This window comes from Symphodus melops (genome assembly GCF_947650265.1).
Source record: "Symphodus melops genome assembly, chromosome: 10".
NCBI classification, from domain to species: Eukaryota; Metazoa; Chordata; class Actinopteri; order Labriformes; family Labridae; genus Symphodus; species Symphodus melops.
Window position 1 is genome coordinate 4,582,647 of NC_136700.1, and position 19,441 is coordinate 4,602,087.

At 39.5% G+C, this 19,441-nt stretch overlaps 2 protein-coding genes across 7 annotated transcripts in view; one reads left to right on the forward strand and one right to left on the reverse strand.

Moving 5' to 3' along the window:
• Positions 1 to 19,441, forward strand: part of nbeab (neurobeachin b) — a 170,710-nt gene that overhangs the window by 107,747 nt on the left and 43,522 nt on the right. For 5 of the 6 annotated variants that reach the window (XM_079354485.1, XM_079354486.1, XM_079354487.1 and 2 more), the window contains exons 38-39: positions 3,266 to 3,412; positions 8,522 to 8,658. In XM_079354485.1, coding sequence (XP_079210611.1) covers positions 3,266 to 3,412; positions 8,522 to 8,658 — 284 coding nt within the window. Of the gene's footprint in view, positions 1 to 3,265; positions 3,413 to 3,710; positions 3,744 to 8,521; positions 8,659 to 19,441 lie in introns of all 6 variants that reach the window. The other variant, XM_079354490.1, reaches the window with a different exon arrangement.
• On the reverse strand, positions 9,076 to 11,541 carry mab21l1 (mab-21-like 1). Its single transcript, XM_079354501.1, has one exon. It carries the CDS (start codon positions 11,136 to 11,138, stop codon positions 10,059 to 10,061), a length of 1,080 nt encoding a protein of 359 aa, XP_079210627.1. The 5' UTR covers positions 11,139 to 11,541; the 3' UTR covers positions 9,076 to 10,058.

Genomic DNA, 19,441 nt, shown 5'->3' on the forward strand with positions numbered 1-19,441 from the left:
CATTCTATAGCGCTTATGTTATACAGTACGGACGTTTGAATGACTGCACAAAACACAGGATAGTAAAGTAAATAAGCTATGCAACTGAGGCTTATACTTGTGCGAATTATCTTCAAAGATCTGACAGAATGGGACATAAAACAGAATAATTTCTGCAAAGGCTCAGGAGTTAGAGTCTTTGTTTATGAAGGATTTGAGATAGCCTTGTGTCTTAAGCTGTTTTCAAAATGTTGCCTGTTTTGTTGAATTTCACTGATGTTGAAAAAAGGACTCTGCATTTATCCTTTCCGAGTATTACACACATCTTTCTTTGCTGTTCGAACATTTCATACAAATCTCTAAAAACGACTAACTAGAGGTATTTTGTGTTTTATTTACGGTCGTATATATATATTGAATTACCTAAAACATTTGTGAAACTGCTTTTTTTCTCTTTCTATGGAGAAGTACCCATACAGATTGGTATAAACGTTAAGTGAAACATGATGTTCTGGAGTTCTTTTTGAGGAGTGGCAGTGAAGCATGTTTGAGCCAGCGTGTATAATACATAAGAGAGGCAGAAAAACTCATGCTCACAGGCTCTACTCGGGCCATAAACATTATAAGCTGCTGCCACTAACCTCTCGGGCCTTGTGTAAATGTTCAACTCCTATCTATTCCAAACTGAATTGTAAAACTACTGTTCAATGACATTTTCCAAATTGGGACCTTGTATGTAAGTTAGTTTACACAGTAAATGTTTCTTCATATGTGTTTTTCAAGAACATTTCACGATACAAGAAGAACACGATGTCACCTTGCATGTTTTTCTTCCCAATGTAGGGAATTGGTAGAAACTTTTTGAACTCAGGAGTACGGATACTTGACTGTGTTCAGGTTTTGGTTAAAGGGATACTTCACCCATTTACATGAAGCTTTGTATCATTGGAAACATGGTAGCACATTTTTCTTGTCTCAGGGCAAAATGAGGGTTGGATTCACAACCATTCAACACTACTACCATGTTTCTAATGATACAAAGCTTCATGTAAATGGGTGAAGTATCCCTTTAAAGTGGGCAGGTCTCTTTAGCCTTCATCCAACAGGGTCACAGTAACTTTGCATGCTTCCCCTGGCTCTGTATCTGAATAAATCAAACTGCTGTGAGACCAAACAAGTCAGTGACCATAAAGTTCAGCTCACAGCAAAGAGCAAACTCATTTCTTATATACTGATGTCATTTGTATTTAACATTATTTATGTATAAATATTTTATTGGATTACAAATAATATTTCTCGTTTTACATTTTAAATAAAAAGATTATTTGATATGATGCATTGCATTTGTATTGCTTTATTTTATTTGTTTGTATTTCTGTGCATGCTAGACAACAATCTAAGTCTTGACAGTGAATGATCCTATTGATTATGTTACTAGAAAAAACTGCTGTTAATAACAAGAATAAAAACTTATTTAATGTAGAAAAATGTGAGCCTCTTAAACCTTCAAATGAAATGTTTAAATATTTAGTTTGACGCTGGTTGGAGATACTTGTTTATGAGTCTTTCGCAGACTCTCTTTATTCATTTTTACAAGTTTGATCATAAAGTCAAAGGGTCATTTTTTATTGGTCAAGGGTGAACCAATGACAATGTTCCTAATGAGTCTGCATAGACAAGAGTGCACAGTAAGTCCTTTTATAGTGACAAATGGAGACCGCTCTTCACATGTAGTAATGTCTCCAAGTCATCACTCTTCTTATGGCAGCACATTTTCTCCTCATAGCTCTTAATTTCCTACATATTTATTCCCATATTAATTTTCTGTGTGGACCAAATTGCATTATGGGTAAAGTAGATCTCCCCCCCCCCCCAGAAGTTGATGTTGGTCGTTTGCGTGTAGAAATCAGCATGGTTTATTTGGTCTACTCAACCCAGTACAGTCCTGCCAGTCAGAACATCGGCCTCTCTTCCCTCATTTACTCTGAGCATAATGACGGTTTACAGAATTACAGTTTTAAGTTTCACTCGCTCTGCTTTGATCTCTGACCGCTGGCTGGCTTTTGCCTTTAACATTACACAGAATCCATTTCCGAAAGGCACAGACTTCTTCCCTCCCTCTGATGAAAGCACTCCAGATATGAGACAGAGCAGGAAGCAGACTTTTTCCTCAGTAGCAGTGTTGACAACAGTCAAATGTGACCTCTCCAAGACAAGGTACATGTTCCTCAGGGGAGGGAGCGGCAAATTAAGAACGGTGCTGAAAGGAAACATGTCAGACGGGTGTCAGCCACCTCCCATTTCTTGATAAGTGTTCTTCCTTTCACACACGCAACTTCTTCCTCTGGTTATTTCTTACATTGGACTTTAGACAAATTCCTGTAAACGTTGTGAGCAGCCGTGTGTCAGGCACATGTTGGAGATGGGCTGATTCAAGCTGAAAAATGTGTTGTGAGACTTCTTTGTTTTGTAGGATGTATGAACACGTCTTTGTCAATGTGCGTGCTCCTCTATAGCCATATGATGAAATCCTGGTGTAAGCAGTCTCCTAATTGTGCTGTCTGTTCAGTCTCACTCTTGTCAAGCCTCCAAAAGCTCCAAAGATATATCTAATCGAGTATGAGCTTGAGATGTATCCCCCGACTCAGCTGTTGGTCTTTCAAGATACAGATAAGTGTTTCATTGTTGACCTTGTCTGAAAATAAAAGCTGAAACCTCTGATGTTCAACCACGCGAAATGTATTCAGTGAACGAACGTGTACTCTGACATTCTTTCATATGCTATGGCATCTACATTAGTGAGCATCTCAGATCAGGTTCATCCTGCATGTATTGTGTACTTCATGCAGACAAACTCCTCGTTTTATGCTTTTTAACTATTTGACTTGATGTTTCTCATTTTAATATCCTATAAAGATCTGATTCTTTGTTGAACATGAGGACAATATGCACACCCCGGATTCAAATGATCCTGTAAGCCTTTGCTCCAATAACAAAAATGTGTTCATTACGCCTGGTTTGATCAGTTCTAAAAAAAATTTGACGTTCAAATTTAACATTTGTTTTTTTATTTAAAATAACATTAATAATGTTTCTTGATTTTGTTATGATTATGATGATATTTTCTTGAACTCTATTTTCTCATTGATTGAATTCCCCCCACCCCCCGGGACAAATAAAGTTTTTGGAATTGAATTGAGTACTCAAATGATTGATTTTTCCTGATCTGTACTATAATCAGAAAACTATATTACGTGTATTTTCTTCCACATGTGACTCTTTCTAGGCACTGAGGAGGACAAAGGGGTGAAGTCTAAGACGGTCTTCCGCAGTCAGACTGTGGCCAGCCAGAACCCTGAGACAGAGCTGATTCTGGACGGAGACGATGATGCCGTCAGCCTGCTGCAGGAGAAGGAGATGGACAACCTGGGTGGTAAGTCAGCTCACCAGCATCTCCATTAACCCCAAGTCAACATTACCTCTGCCGGGGCATCAGTCTTTTATCTGATTTCCTTCTAATAGCTTGTATAGTAACAGTGTACATGATGAAAATCAAATAAGGATTTAGACCAAAGTAAGGTGACATTTGGATTACTCAGTATTAAATTCATATTCATGTTCAGTATTTGAGATATTAGAGGTTTCTTTGCTGTTATCTGGATAGCTTTGATAGCTAGGTTTCATTTTGGTCTGATAAGTGTCCCTCTCTGTTGTGTTTTGAATCTCTTCAGCCCCCTTCCTTCCTTGTGTCTTTACCTCCAGAGGCAAGTCTTCTTTAGTTAAACTAACACTGGAAAGATGATCAATCCAGATACTCAAATTAAAGATTTTCCCACAAATCCGTGACGACATTGATATGAAACACTGCCTTCGAACGCTCAACTTCTCAGTGACCCAATTTAACCTGACATCTTACCCAGCATTATACCCGAATAACTTTAGTGTTGTCATTAAAAATGAGTGTAAACTGAGACACTGTGTTCAAGTCATTAACTTGATGTTACAGTCACTCACAGACTAACAGGCAGGCATTGTTTCATGACTGCTCTCCATTGGTTAATAAGTTGTTTGGTAATCTTTAAAAAGCCTTCGGAGTATAATGGATTGTTACTAGTGGTCTTTGCTAGGATCTTGTGACGGTAGAAAAATTAAAGACATGAACAAACATCTCAATCAATAATGTAACTTCATCAACCAACGATTTCTTTGGTGGTGAGAAATTATCATGCTCACTCTATTGTTAGGTTTTCTTGTAAATACAATGTTTTTTTATGTGAAATCTGAAATTACAGACAGGAAGTTCCCTTTCCTTTTTGTTTTATGAATAAAAAAATGTCTGACCACTAATATTGCATATAAACAACTTCATGATCCTGTGTTCAAACTAACCCTAATGCTCCAAACCACTGGTCATTTACACCAGCTGAGTAAAGACGAATCAAACATTTAATCTGAAATCTTCTTTTTAATTCTGCATCTTACACATTTTTAACATGTTGTGTGACACAATTTAGTCTATAGTGCAATTTACTGCTAAGCTGGAGGTTGGCCCATGAGCCTGTAATTTAACCAGCTTCACGCTGTGTGTGTGAGCCAAACTCTCAAGCCAACCCCTGTCTGCTTTTCAAGTAACTGGCATGGCTCTGAAAGGTAAGTTATCCAGAGTTCACTTGAGTTTTGACTGGAGATCAAGTATGCTGCACTACGTTCTACGTTGGATTTGTTGAGCCAAATCTTCACTTAACACCTCATACAGTACTTTCTGGCTAAAATAAGCAGATTATGTTACAGGTTTTATGCCTAATTGATGCGTGCTTTTGAGTCGCATATAAAGTAAATACTTAGCCCTGGCAGCTATTATCAATTACATAAACATTTCTTATATTCCAACGATAATAAAGCAAATGAAAGTTTCTCCTCTATTGGTGAGAAGTCTGAGCCGTTGGTACTGAGTCTTGCTTCACGGCTGACATGTTGTGCATTTGAAAACGTTTCAGGGATGTAAGATGTTAAAAAATAATCTAAATTTCATATAATTGAATTATTCAAGTGGGGTTTTACTAAAGTGAAACAAAACGGATCATGATCGTATTAGGCTTTTCTCATTTTGTTAAAGACGTCACATCAATAATCTCATATTGTGGATTATTGGGACAACACTGCAAATAAAAATGAATCACACTGTCCTGCTGTCCTATATAAACCTGTAATGTATTTAGAAACATGTGTGCTCTGGGCTGCCATAGAAGCTAACACTAGCAAATTTGAGTGCATATGCATATTGGAACCAAAGTGCCACCGAAATAAAAAGTCCATAGCCCTGTGTGTATTCACTAGTTATCACAGTTTGGAGTATGAGGCTCAAGCAGGGTACTGCTGAGCGGTGAAATCCCCTCTACAATCCCACAGATGCATCTCAGAGGAGGAGGAAAACCCCTCCTCTTTGTCCTGAGGCCAGCAGGCAGCCAAACACTCATGTCTGTCAGATGAACCCCACGCTGTACGATCAAAAGGGAATGGAGCGGTCTGAAACACAATCAGAACGTATTCTCCTGAGAAAACTGATAACAAAAATGCTCAGATTGAATATGTGGATACATTTGTGACAATGTGTTTGAAATTAAAAAACAAACTTTGAAAAAAGGCATTGATTTAAAAAAAAAAAAAAAAAGGATAGGGATTGTTCAGTATTTATTTATGTAAATGTAAAACTGAGTTCATGTATTTGCCAGAAGGGGAGCTCCCTCACTCACAACACTGGGCTAAAAACACATACTTTCACCAGCATGTACTGTCTGTGTTTGGCCACTATCTAATCTCAGGCATGAACAGCCCTAATGAGAGATCTGGGACCATCTCCTTGTCAACAACTGCGCTCCTACTGCCAGCCGTTGGGTCAGTGCCGGCTGCCAAAGGGGTGGCGCCTGTACTCAAAGGCCCAGGGAGTTGTGGTTACGGGACCTATGCTCAGTTTTGCTCCCCCACAAACATTTGAAATGCTGCCTTTGCTTGCACCGACATTAAATTAGCCTTTCTCATATTGAAACCATAAGATCTTACAGCAACATAAGATAAGCATGTGAGAGGGAAACAGAGAAGCCAGAGCCTCAAAAGGCCTTTCACATGTCAGGCCAGACTCTGTTGATGTGACTGTTCGGCTGGCACAGAGGAACTAGGTTAGTTATTCCCAGAGTGTGGTTTAGCAGGCGCAATCGTTTAGTTTTGCCTTAAAATAGCTTTTGTGATTCTACTTAGGCCCGACTCACAAGACTGATCCCCGACTGTGTGGGGACACATATGTAAAAGAGCCTGGATGTGTAATCCAAGATAGAAAATAAGAGGAATATGAGTTGCTTTGTTTTTTTGTTTTTTTTTGTTTTTTCATGTTTCACACTTATTTGATTCCTTTTTTTAAAGGATTTTAATTTCTCCCTTGATTTAGACGCAGTAGTTGAAATAGTCTAGAAATAACTCCAATAACTACCTGGGAAATTGTATTATGTATGTTTAACATTTAAGTCTTTCTCAGCTTAACTATTGCATGCAGAGGTCTAAAAAGGGAATCTATATCGCAATCCAGGCTGTCAGGTTTAAAACTGAAACAACCAAATCTAAATTCAAGCTTGTAAAAAGGTGGCATAAATTAGATTCCTTTCAGGAGTCAAACAAAAGAGGCGCTTTGCTCAGAGACTCGGCATACAGAACGTCACGGCTACAGCTGTGCACGTGTATGTACTTGTGTGTAACTAAGTCAGTATACGGGCTTGCAAGTGAATAATAGTGATCAGGTGTGTTTGTAACCAACTACCACTTGTATTTGTCTTCAACTGATTTAAAGCATAACAACACGAGACCTCATCAAACACCACAGTCCAGCTGATAAATAGCAGGTAATAATAATATGCCATCTTCTCAGCACTGCTCTGTAACTCCCGCTGCAATGAGAATCTGTGATCCCTACATTAAAGTGACCTATCATTTGACTAATATTTGCATTTTTATTCAAAGGAAGAGGTGCTTATTCTAAGCTTTAGACTGCATATACACCACTCATCCTGTGTAACTTGCCCTTAATTTCATTATTCTCCTGTAAACATTTTAATGCCATATAGCCTAATTATGGAAGCATCCCTGAGGGGATTACAGCCTAATCCTCTTCCTCCACATGAGCAATGGGTGCTGTGGCTTAATGCTGCAGGCATTGTGTCTTTCTCCCTCTGTAACCCTTGAGGGCCGAAGCACAATACATGAGCCTGAAAAGTGTTGATTTTAGTGAGAGTGGAAAGAGCTTGGACTTTAAATAAAAACAATGTATGAATTGTTACTGATATGTCTTCGAGCCAAGGTCAACTGGCATACATTTTAATTATGATAATATATTTCCATACTATCACTTCCTTGTGAAATGCAATGCTGTTTATGTTTTTTTATGAATGAATCCACTAAACGTTATCTAACATGCAGTAAAACAGGCTAAGCTTACTGCGAGTGTTTACTCTTCAGATGAAGCTTGTAAACAACGTGTAGCCTGTATGCTGATAGCATCAGCAGATAGTATCACCGTTAATGGAGCCGAGCAGCGCGGAGAAAAGATCCGGAGAGGCGTTTTGACTGTGCAGCCTGCAAGAGCGATGAAGGGGCGCTCTGGGAGTTGAGACCGAAATCCACTTGTATTCCTGTAACACTATCGGCCATAATTGGCTCAGGAACGCAGATTAAGATTGATGAGACATTAAAGTGGCTCTTTGGAGTTTAAGGGATCGATAAATATCCTGATTTGGAGAGCTTTGGTACAAGAGAGCGCAGACAAATGAGAGTAAGGGTACTCCACAGCGACACTGATCTGAGAACATGGAGGATGTAGAGGAAGAGAAGGAGGGAGGAGGAGACTGAAATAAAGATGTGATCTCTATCAGCTGGCACACTCACAAATTTAACTTCAGAATATGAGCAGTTATTTGGACTTGAGACAAAATGTAGCTTGATTGTTTTACATATTTGTATGTTTTTCGAGTTTTTTGTTTTATTTGTGAATTATTAGCTGCACTTTTAAGGACGCATTCATCATTTACACACGTGCGTAACGTAAACTATGTTATGTGTTTTTGAAAAAAAATGTAGGCCTATGTATTGCTGTCCTCATAATAACCCTTTTTTTACCTTTATGGCGTATGTTATGTAATGATCCACTCTGATTAGATTATCTGTACATTTCTGGTTTACAAGTACACTCACTTACTCACAAAATGTGGTAATAACACTTATCCTCATGTTTTACATCCAATGAATGGACTATTTTGCTTATATTGTCACGACTGTAATATATGGCTGCTTGTATTAAACATTTTCAATTCTCTGATTTTTATGAACACGTGAATGCACGCTGTTTAGTAATAATGGGCTCGGAGAATATATTCCATACAAGCAGGCCTCTTAATCACATCGATCGTTTAACAGAGCGCGTTGTATTCAAATAAATCTGTTTGGTTTTTTTTTGCATGTTACTGAGTATGTGTGACTGCCCCCCCTCTGCACTTTGCAGGCCCAGTGGTCCTAAGCAGCCCGGCACAGCTTGTGGCCCCGGTCCTGGTGGCACGCGGCACTCTGTCCATCACAACCACAGAGATCTACTTCGAGGTGGACGAGGATGACCCTGCCTTCAAAAGGGTCGACCCAAAGGTAACCTGCACGCAAGTGTGCAGCCCGAGTTCAAGGCAAAATGTTGACTTCAGGCATGTCTTTGTTTTGTTTTGTCGTTTTCTTCCTTTTAACGTCACACGTTAATCAGGCATTTAAATTGTCTATACGCAATTGTTGAAAGAAAAAGGGCGATGATGTTTTTCGAGATGAGCGCTTCTCTTGTTTTACTTGGGTGTTATTTAAAGCCTTATAACGCACATTTCTTATTTAAATTCGTCTTTGATTCTAGTGTGTTTTAACTACATGAAAAATGTACAAGTAATGCCCATCAAGCAGATATAATTCATCCACAATCGTATACCAAGTGAAATATAGTCTCAATTGCATAAAACATAGAGACTATAGGTAAATGCGGTTTCAATTAAAAAATATATATATATTTAAAAAAGTATCAAAATATCCTCTCATAAATCCCCATTTAGCTTTTTTTCTTAGCATCAGACTCCTTTAGACTATGGAGTCAGAGACCAATTAAAATGCCTTTGTATGACTATTGCATGGCATTAGGCCTTCCTCACAACTGTTAAAATCACATTTAATAAAAGCATAATGGGACACAAATATAAAACAGCTCGTTTTATTAGCTCTTTAAATTAGATCAAAGACAGAAATAAAAAAAAATCAGATCACAGATGTTATAATCCAGTGTATTTCAAGTGCATTTTTTTTTCATTTAAACTGTAATATATATACTATATATAGGTTATTTTCATTTTTTTATCATGTAGGCCTAAACATGGTAAAGAAACAACAACCCAAAAATGTTCGAGTTCTTTAAATAAAAATTCAAGTAATTTAATGGAATGTTTTCAAATGTCCTGTATGACATACCATCAAATGTAAACTTTAAAAAATGAGACAAAGTCCATTGAAACAGATGAATCATACCACGGATGCATGTATAAATTAAAAACGTTTCTACCAGATAAAGAAAAAGTTCAGAAGTAGATTTAAACAGGTGGATCCTATTTACGTGTCACAGAACAACATTCACAATTTCAGACCACTTGAATCACAATCTATGAATGTATTTACAGTATAAAATGTACAGATGTGTGTGTTTTTTTAAGTTAGTGTCGGGGCTTTATCTTGAAGCATTTAAGAAAATGTAGGATTTTGTGGCACGGAGAGATGTGGCCTCCTGGATTAATGGGGGCCAATAATTTATATATATATATTTTCCTGAATTTTACACCGTCAAAGGGCGCACGGGGATAATGGCAAGCTGAACGCTGTAATCAAAATAATTTTAAAACAGGCTAGGCCAAAACAGAGGACAGTCACATTTCAACAGATTTTGAAAATTGTTTGGCAATATCTCTTTGTCCGCTTATGAGCTCTTTAGGCCTCGTTACCACAAATGAGAACATATTTTTACCTCAGAGTTTCTCCAAGCTTTTAGGGTTGGTCAGTATTTCTCTTGCCAGTCGCCAAGTCTGTTTGGCTGCGTTCTCTAGAGAAGAGTGAGGTTTTCCTTGAAACAGGTCTAAATTTGGAAGGAAATAATGCGGGCACCTTCTGCACTGCAAACATGAAATAAGCTGCAATAGTATCCCGTTCAGCCGGTCTCCGAGGCAGTTCTCATCCCAGTCTGACTCCCTTGGATGCTTCTCACACTCGTAGGAAACCAAACTTTTCATGTGGTAGTTGTTCAGGGGCTGACCGGGCAGTTCGAGGTGCCGGTCGCGTAAGGCTTTGAGGACTGACAAGCATTTTTTCCTGCATCCGCCAAGCAGGAGCCGATTCTCGGCCTCGGCGAATTGCAAGACCCAGGCGTCGCTCTCTGCTGAGCTCTGCTTGCCGTTCAGGGAGTAGCACTCTTTGGATAAAAGATTGAAACCTTCCGCTTTGACTTCAGCCACTCGGTTAGGTCCCGGCCAGGGGATGTGAGGGAGAGGCCAGTGCGCAGCGCTGCGTGGCCAGATCCCAGTGCACTTGAAAGCCGGCGTAATTTGCACCACATATCTGTCTCTAATGCGCAACTTCACCTCACTTGTGTCAGCGACCATTTTGACAACATCTCTGTAGCTGCATTTATCCACTGCCTGTGCCACTAGTGTCTGAAATCTCGAGCGAATCTTGCGTGCCGAGAGGTAACCAGAGGCTGTGATGAATTCAACCCAGAGAGACATGCTTCTTTTGCGGCCGTCACTGAGCTTGAGCACGGCGCAGCCCGGGAGAGAGCCGTCATCCACAAAGTTGAATACTCCCATCTGATTCAGATAGAGCACAACCTCGAACTCGGTGGGCGAAATGACCTCCAGTCCCTCGAAACGATTATCCATCTCGCTGAGAGAGCTGATGAAGCGCGGCTCCTGCACTTCGACCTCCTTCAGGACATCCGATACAACCTTGCACACCTCCCGGATGGTCTTGGAGATGGCGGCTTTTCGAGACTGACATTTCTCGTTGTAATATTTGTTTAGGTGATACACCAGTTTTGCCTGGGCGGCTATCATATTAGGGCAGAGATCCGGGTTGTATACCGGAGTCTCGCAATAAGCCGAGGGATCCAACGCGGCTGTTTGTACGGGAGCCAATTTTAGAGAAGAAGGAAGCTATTTAAAAAGAAAAAAAATGTCTATTTATAAGACAACTATTAAAATATGTGCTCAGAGCACATGCGTAAAAATCAGATCATAACATTCACAGCTGTTGTACCGTAAACTGTATTGAAGTGCCCGAACAAAGTCCTCAATCAGGGCGACCTGATTAAAAGTCCATGTCAGCCTTGTGAGGTTCAGTAGCCTTTTAGTTTTTATCTGATCACCGTGCCCAGTTAGAAGTCCGCGTAATTGTGCAGCGTGGAATGTGCTCTCCTGACGCAGCCGCCCGGTGTTGCTGTGTTTTACAACAGAGACACACACACACTCTTTATTATAAGGGAGGAGTTGAAACCAAGGTGTCCAATCGCTGTCTGATGCGTCACCGCTTCTCAGTTTATCGAAAACAAATTCATCCCCGGCTGGTATATACAAGTAAAAAGTACAGGTAGTAGTAGTATATCGAGGAGCAGAAGTACACCTACGCATTTGGACAGAAGAAAAAAAAACAGCATTTTTTTCGGCGTAACGTTGCTTTTTATTGGACTCTATCTGCAACCTTTTTTAAATATGCCATATTGAATCTTAAACTTAGATTAATAATGAATCGATAATTTACGTTTGCCGTCGATTAAGAAACCATGTAATTATTAACACATTAAAAGTTTTCTTTTCTTTTGTGGACTAGAACAAGATATGTATAGATTAATTTCTGGAGATTTTTTGTTACTAACTCTTGTATTTTTTAATGAGGTGTAGCAATTATTCTCAGTTTTAGTAAACCCATGTAGCCTATTACAAGAACACGGATTCGTTTATGGGAGTCTCTCGGCTTAGTTAAATATATTAAAACGCTCTGTAAGATAGCTTTTTTTTGGATGAAGACGGAAACATTGTGGCATTATTTGTCATTAGCAATAGGCCAAACGGGAATTATTCCGGCCGTGATGCAGAAGCTTGTTTTATGTTTAGGCTTTTAAGCTTTTGTTTGAGCATGCAGGACACATCCGTTAATCTCCTTTGCTTTGCATGAACAACCTGTAATGTGCAGACTTTCTTAATTCTGTAATTAATAGATTTGAACGAATAACAATTAGATCAATTGACTGTTATGATCGATTTGTACATTGTTTTAAACTTTTTTTTAATTAAAATTGAGATGTATTTAATTTTTCAAATGTTAGTATTTAAAATTCACTACTGTATTGTAGAGAAAAATAATAATTGGCTTTCCACAACCAGATTTATTTTTTCACAAATGCACATTTTCTTTAGCATCAAGATCATTATATCAGCAATATAAAATAGCTTGTTTGAATGTTAAATAAAATAAATAGTGTTAAGAAGATTGTCTCTTTTATTCTAAGTCAATGCAGCATTAACACATTGTATTTATGAATATGTTTCTGATACTCAGTGTTTTAGAAGGAAGAGTGATTTCATCCACACTTAACCCTCTCTGGCTCTCATCATTGCATGGCACTCTGTCTCCTGAGGTACAGTGCATGCTTTGAAGAGGACTTCAAAAAGATCATGCTGCATGGATCAGATAAGGAACACAAAGGCGTTTACACTCATCTCTGCTCGAGTCAGAACTGCATAAGACCAGACATTATGGGGGCAAACCGTCGCACGTCAGTGCTTACTCTCACTACATGGATGCGGCAGAGTGGGAGGCAGTGTGTGCAGGAAGCACCATGATAGATGGTGACTCCAGTTATCATCAGAGCCTGTCCTGGACACACTGCCTGTGGCTTATTGAAAAGCTCTTGTTTAATGTCTTTTTTTGCCATTCAGAAATTACAGATATGGGTAGATCTAATTGTTGGACATGTAATAAGGTTGATTCTGTAATTGTGTGTATGATAACCTCTTTATTAGTTTTTGTAATTTTTTGGTTTAATTATACGTTGACATATTTCTGGAGGACATTATTGAAGTTTTTCAGGTGTTGACGGGTATCGTAAAGCCTCTTGCACTCTTTGAAAGTTTTTTTTACCCTTGCTCACTCCAACTGTCTGTGGCCCAGCAGGTATACTTGCCTTTTATTGAAACCAGACGAGGCTTACTTTCCAGGCTATCTTGCTCCAAGTGAGATACCTCTGAATCTAGTTGCCCCTCTTGAGTTTGTGCTCCTGCCCTTAGCCATGCGTGATAGAAGTGGGGATTTTCATTGAGATTATCACCTCTTAATCTAAAGCATGTGGCTGCACAGATCTCACAGTAACTCAACCTGCTCGACAGTCCCAAGACTCCAGTAGTTGACAGGTCTAGCCTGAGACAACCCAATCTTCTTAGCCATATCTTTACCCTTACAACATTGCAAGCTTTGTTGCTTCATTCAACATCCCGCTAGGCTATTGGAGGCTTTCAGTGTGATATATGGGGCTCTGATTCCAACAAGGCCTATTTCTGACCCAGCAAAATGCATGCATGATTGTGTAAATCAATACAATGACTTCTACTTCCCCTAATTTTGCATGAGCATGTGACCCTGCTTTGAAGGCCTCTTTGTTTCCAGAGCATGCCTCTACACTTATTCATTTTTTTTCTCCTCCAATTTTCTTTCATCCTCTTTAGTAAGACTGATCGTCCTGTTAATATGGTTGGGCGTTAGGTCAATGGTGCTTGTCTGATGGCTGAAATTGCTCTTTGATGACACCACTCGTGCTTTGAGTGACTTAAAATGATATTTCACTGATTGTAGCCAAAGTCATTAAAGTTGTTTTGCTTTTTTATTTTTCATCCTCAAGGTTTCATTTAGTATTTATACACATACATAAGTAATATACATATTAAAACAGAATGTATTTGTTCATATACGATGTGCATATCCTTTGAATGAACATGATTATTTGTATTGTCGGTACAACAAAGTATGTAGCCTCGAGCATTTGATAAGAACATAATCATACTAAAAAAATAAGAGTCTCCGGGAGAAAATGAAAAATCCATTTTCCACTATCACAAATGTTTATAGACTACCAACATAATCCTCTGGCTTCAAACTTGACTTTTTAAACTAAAAGTAAAGTATAATTTATTTGATTACAATTGTCTGTATCCTAATAAATAAGAGTTTATAAATAATGGCATAGTCTGCCGTATTAGCACTGTTCACATTTAGAAGACTCAAAGCTAGTCCAAACCTTCATGACCAGCACTACTCTGACTGGCACCATAATTATGGATTTTCATTAATTATTTTAATAATCCCATTACAGAAGAACAAAATACAGTCAGCCATTTGCCTCTTCGTTACATTTTAAGTATTTGGGGATGGGGGGTGTTGTGTTTCTGGCCATTTCCCATACAACAGGATTTTAAAAACTATCTCCTAAGCTAATATGCAGATTAGCCAAAGTGGACTTAATAGGATGACATATTTGTCTATAAATCAGATTAAATGCAGACACTTCAGAGAAGTGACATCAACACCAGCTCTCAAACTGTGAGTAATAATACGTTAATCTCATGGGATAGCTGCTCACGTTGACACATATTCTATAAATTTGTCACAAAATGAAATTGTCATTGGGATTTTTAATAAAGGTACATTATTATTCCAAGCAATATGGTGTCTCTGTTGGTGGCCAGTTAATTTTTTGGCCTGGAGCTGCACTGAGGACCCCCTTTGGATTGTGTCCATTCATTTGTTTTATTCTCGGCTGTGTATAAGAAGTCTCCTTTGGAGAAGTCAGAAAGCTGGACCACATAGCCAGAGGCTCTGAGAAACCCTATAGTGATGTGCTCAACAGGCTCTGTTCACTTGAACCATACCAGTATATAGTCACTCAAAAACCACCCAACTTCTCAGCATGATCAACATTTTGAGGAAAGAGCCAACGAAAAGAGTCAATTATAAAACTTAATTGATTGTCTCAGCTTCATGTGGCCCTTCACCCCTCCCTTCTGCAATATGGTACGCTTGTCAGCCTTTGTGATAAATTACATGCATGTATTTGCATGAATTTAGCATGAATACAATTCAGGTTTGTTTGCCAAATAACGATCCAGAAAATGTCTGGTTTGCGTTACAAAAGAAAAATAGTCTTCTGTCGTACTAAGTGCACTTTTTTTTCCCTGCGCAGGTAATGCATTTGGGAGCAGCGTGCAGTGAAAGTGCTGTGGCAGGACTTCTGCTCATTTATTATCACACATTTTAGAATGCTATTTTGTAATGCATGATGATGCTAAACACAGTTGTTTTAGTGACTGTAACAGAGCTGTTTTCTACATGGAGAACATCACTGATATTCTGCAGTAAAGATTGATTAGTTGGTTCGCTAAATTCAAGTTTGTTTTCTTTTAGTTCTGGTATATGTCTGACTTCCATCTTGTGTTGTCTAAAAGGAAGCCATTCAGCAGCAGTGTGATTAATCTTAATGTCTGTGAGATGTCTACCAGCAAAAGGTGGGCGCTGTAATCATCTACCAACTGACCCCATGATGCTCATCTCCAGTCCTCTTTGTTCTCTGAGATTTAAAATGACTCTGAAGACTGAAAAGCTGAAAAGTTTTCTTTCACTTGTAACCTTGTATGATCTCAGAGTAGGAGTACATAAAAGCACAAACATAGGGCATAGTGCATTATAGGTTTAAGGCTGTTGGTAATCAAATGCTGCTGCAAAGGCCCTTGATGAAATTAGGCAATGTTGCCTAAATAAGGGATGAAGGGTTCATAATTGCCAGTCCTAGAGATCTGAGGTGCCGGGTGCCAACTGTCAGAGCAAGGCTAATGATGACAAATGTCTCTCTATGCAGATTGCTGCAGCAGCACGGGTGAGCAGCTGAAAAAGAACAAGAAAAGAAAAATGCAGCGGGTCTAATAAGAGAAAGCTTGTGTGCACATATTTAACAAGCTACATGGAAACAAACCTCCGAAACTGATGGACTGCAATTCAAAGTACTGCAGCTTGATGCGTTTTAATGCTCTCATAAAACGGAGGAGTTCTCCACAGTGGCTGTGACTGATATTAATACTCATTAATCTCTGAGACTAAGAAGAATTATTACACAGCAGTGAACAGAAAATAAAAACGATAATAACTTACATTTGTGTTCAATCCTGTCAAGATGATTTCATAATAAAAAAGTATCATGTTAGTGCTATATATAGAAGAACAATTCATCAACATTATAAGATATAGGACATATAAACACAGAGCAACATTGACATTGCCTGTAATTCCCATCATTAGATTAAGTGGACACTTTATTATGTGAGAGGTCAAAGTAAGAGAAGTAGCCAGTTAGTCTGCAGCTCATACAAAATAACAGGCCAGTCCTGGTTAACGTAGCTGGACTGTTGTTGCTTAACATGCTGCTTAAAAAAGTTTTTGTGTCTAAAAAGTGAGCTGGATTTTAACTACCTTTGTAGCAGAGAGCTATAAATCTGATTTCACTTACTGTGACGTAAGGCTCACGCTAATAAAAGAGCAAACGCAGAGTGTTGCATGGCCAGATTTCCCCAATTTGTTGCATGAATAGCTTTTGAAAGGGGTCCCCCTTTGTACAAAGAGGAGTCTCGTCTTTGTTTGGTTTCGCCCCATCTGTGTCATCTGGTGGTCTGTGCAAGAGGGTGGTGTCTCGGGGTGCTCCCCAGCGGCGATGCCAGTTGTTTTATGGACTCGCTGAAGTGGTGCTGGGAGTTCATAAGTTGGCTGGCCCATTGTGTGCTGAGCCCAGCTGACACGTGTGAATTGACTCCAGCATATTGACAGATCATTTCCATTAATGAATCGGAGGAGTCTGCCTTGTTTCACTCTGAGATTTATGACCCTTTTTCATCATCCTCTGTGCTCGGGGTTAACTAACAACCCCCTGAAAGACTCAACCACAGAATGCCTGATGGAGGGAGTTGGCTTTCTTTGGTAGTTTTAAGCTCAATGGATATATTTCAAGTGATTTTAAAGATGTTTATTATGTTGTGTTTTCAAACAAATATGCTTTTTGTTTTCGTTTGTTTGTATATTTAGCAACATAACATGTTCATTTTAGTTTTTACAATTTATTTAGTATGAGACATCTTATTCCTCTCATACATACTGTAGATAGACATGTATCAAGATAGGTTTAAGTTTTCACAGAAAAATAGTGAAACTTTCCAGACAACAAAGTTTACAGAGTTCTGTTCTGTTCGGAGATGAGTAGCCTGTTTTTTTATTTTTATTTATTTGCATTAAAGCTACTTTTGTTTGTAAGCACTTGTGCCTCATCAGCTCTTCCCTGATCCTCCATGGCGACCATCCAGTTTGTTCAAAGCCACAGCCACAGTGCTGATAGCGCTGGCCTCAGTCTGCCCTGTCACCCCCACCGCTGCCACATGGAAGGCACATTTGCTCGCCACCATTTTATGCCGCTGTCACCCTCCCTTCAAGAGTAAGGGGAAAGAGGGGAGGTGAAAAGGAAAGGAGGGAACGAGGGAGGCTCTCCCTGAGCGGATGCTAGACAAAGATGGCAGCAGAGACATTTTGTCTACTTTCATTAGTTCTGGTGGTGGTGAGCCGTGCTGAATATTAGCCTGTTACTGGCAAAGCCACATATTGTGGAGCACAGACGGAGAGCATGTCACAATCAAATCTACCCTGCCTCATTTCCATCTTCCTCACCAAAAAAGTGGAACATATGGGGCTGAATGCCAATTGCTTATTTTATACGGTAATTAACAGCCCTCAAACCGTGTTACGTGGTAGGTGTGTCTCAACCGTGACAAAGTTTATCTTGCAAATTTACATTTATATGCCCAGAAAAGCAAGATATTTAAAAATCCTAACAGACTACAAAGGCGTATATGCTGAAGGTCATGAAGAAGAGAGAGAGAACTTTTGTAGCCTTTACTTCCAAATGTAATGTTATATTTTTGTTGTTGGAGTTACATGCAGATGAATCATCCTTAATCATCTTTTAATCAGCATTACAATATAGCCAAAAACTATTAAATTACAGATACTTTTATTCTGATGTCCAACTCTCCAGACTGTCTGTTTTTTTGTTTACCAACATAAACACATTCATACCTACATTCAAGTACCTAATAGCTGCTTACCTCAGTGTGTGTGTGTGTGTGTGTGTGTGTGTGTGTGTGTGTGTGTGTGTGTGTGTGTGTGTGTGTGTATACAGATGTATCTGGATGTTGTGTTGTCCTGCTGAGCTTTCATCTGTTGGACTCATTAGAGTAGTCATCTCACTGGGCGTTGGTAGAGGAGCTCAGGAGACGGCTCCCCATGAAAGAGTCATGATGGACAGAGAAGTGCTGATGTGCAGGTTCCTGCCTCCAGGCTTTCACCTGCTCGGGAACAGCCCCAAGGCAAATAGAAGCAGGCTGCTCCGACCAGCCAATGAAGGCTGAAGTCAGACTTTCTAAGTGTTGTTTACAGTGGACTCAGGGCTTGGAATTGAGGGCATGATAGAAAGAAAAAGTTTGCTAATTGCAGACCCAATGTTCTCTTCTAATGTTTCAAAAATCTAAGGTGGAAGCGAGCATCAAACAGATGGATGAAGTTGCGCGGTTCCACCTTGTTACATTTCAAACGATTTTATTAGTGTGACAGTTCTGCGGTCTTGGCAAGGCTTGGGAGGTGTCTGAGCTGGGAGTGCAGCAGCAGGGTGAGAGCATGTCGGCTGTTGACACCATCTAACGAATGGAGGATTAGGAGTTTACAGAGGCAGTAATATGATAGGTCAAAAAGAGGAGGCACTCCTCCACCGCACTTGGCTCTGTAATGAATGATTGACTGGAAAAGGAGAGGCTGCCACTCGCTGGCTGAGTGCTCATCTTGACGCCTGCCGCACCGCTCCACGGCTCCCCTTGATCACGTTTCGCTGCTCCCTTCTCATCTAAGGCACCAGTCTGCAGGGAAAAGCTGCTTTTCCCTCTTATTTTTCTCCCTAATTTACACATTTAAGACATTTTTGTTTGCTTATTTGCAATTCCTTTTTTGTCAGTGAGCCACTCTCTATCAGTCCCACTCCTAACCCTGAAACCAGCCCCCACCCACTCTCTCTCTCTCTCTCTCACACACACACACACACACACACACACACACACACACACACACACACCCTCAGTTACAAGCTTCCCTTTCTCTTCTGTTTGCCTTGAGGCAATGAACTAATTTCAGGTTCCATAATTGCGGTGTGTTGTACACCTGTCTGCTATTAATTCTCCCCTGCCTCTCATTCTCTTCCTTAATGAGATATTATTGTAATTATTGTCAT

Bases quoted from the DNA above. Each gene is read 5' to 3' on its own strand.
- mab21l1 (XM_079354501.1), bottom strand. From the start codon at position 11,138: ATGATAGCCGCCCAGGCAAAACTGGTGTATCACCTAAACAAATATTAC.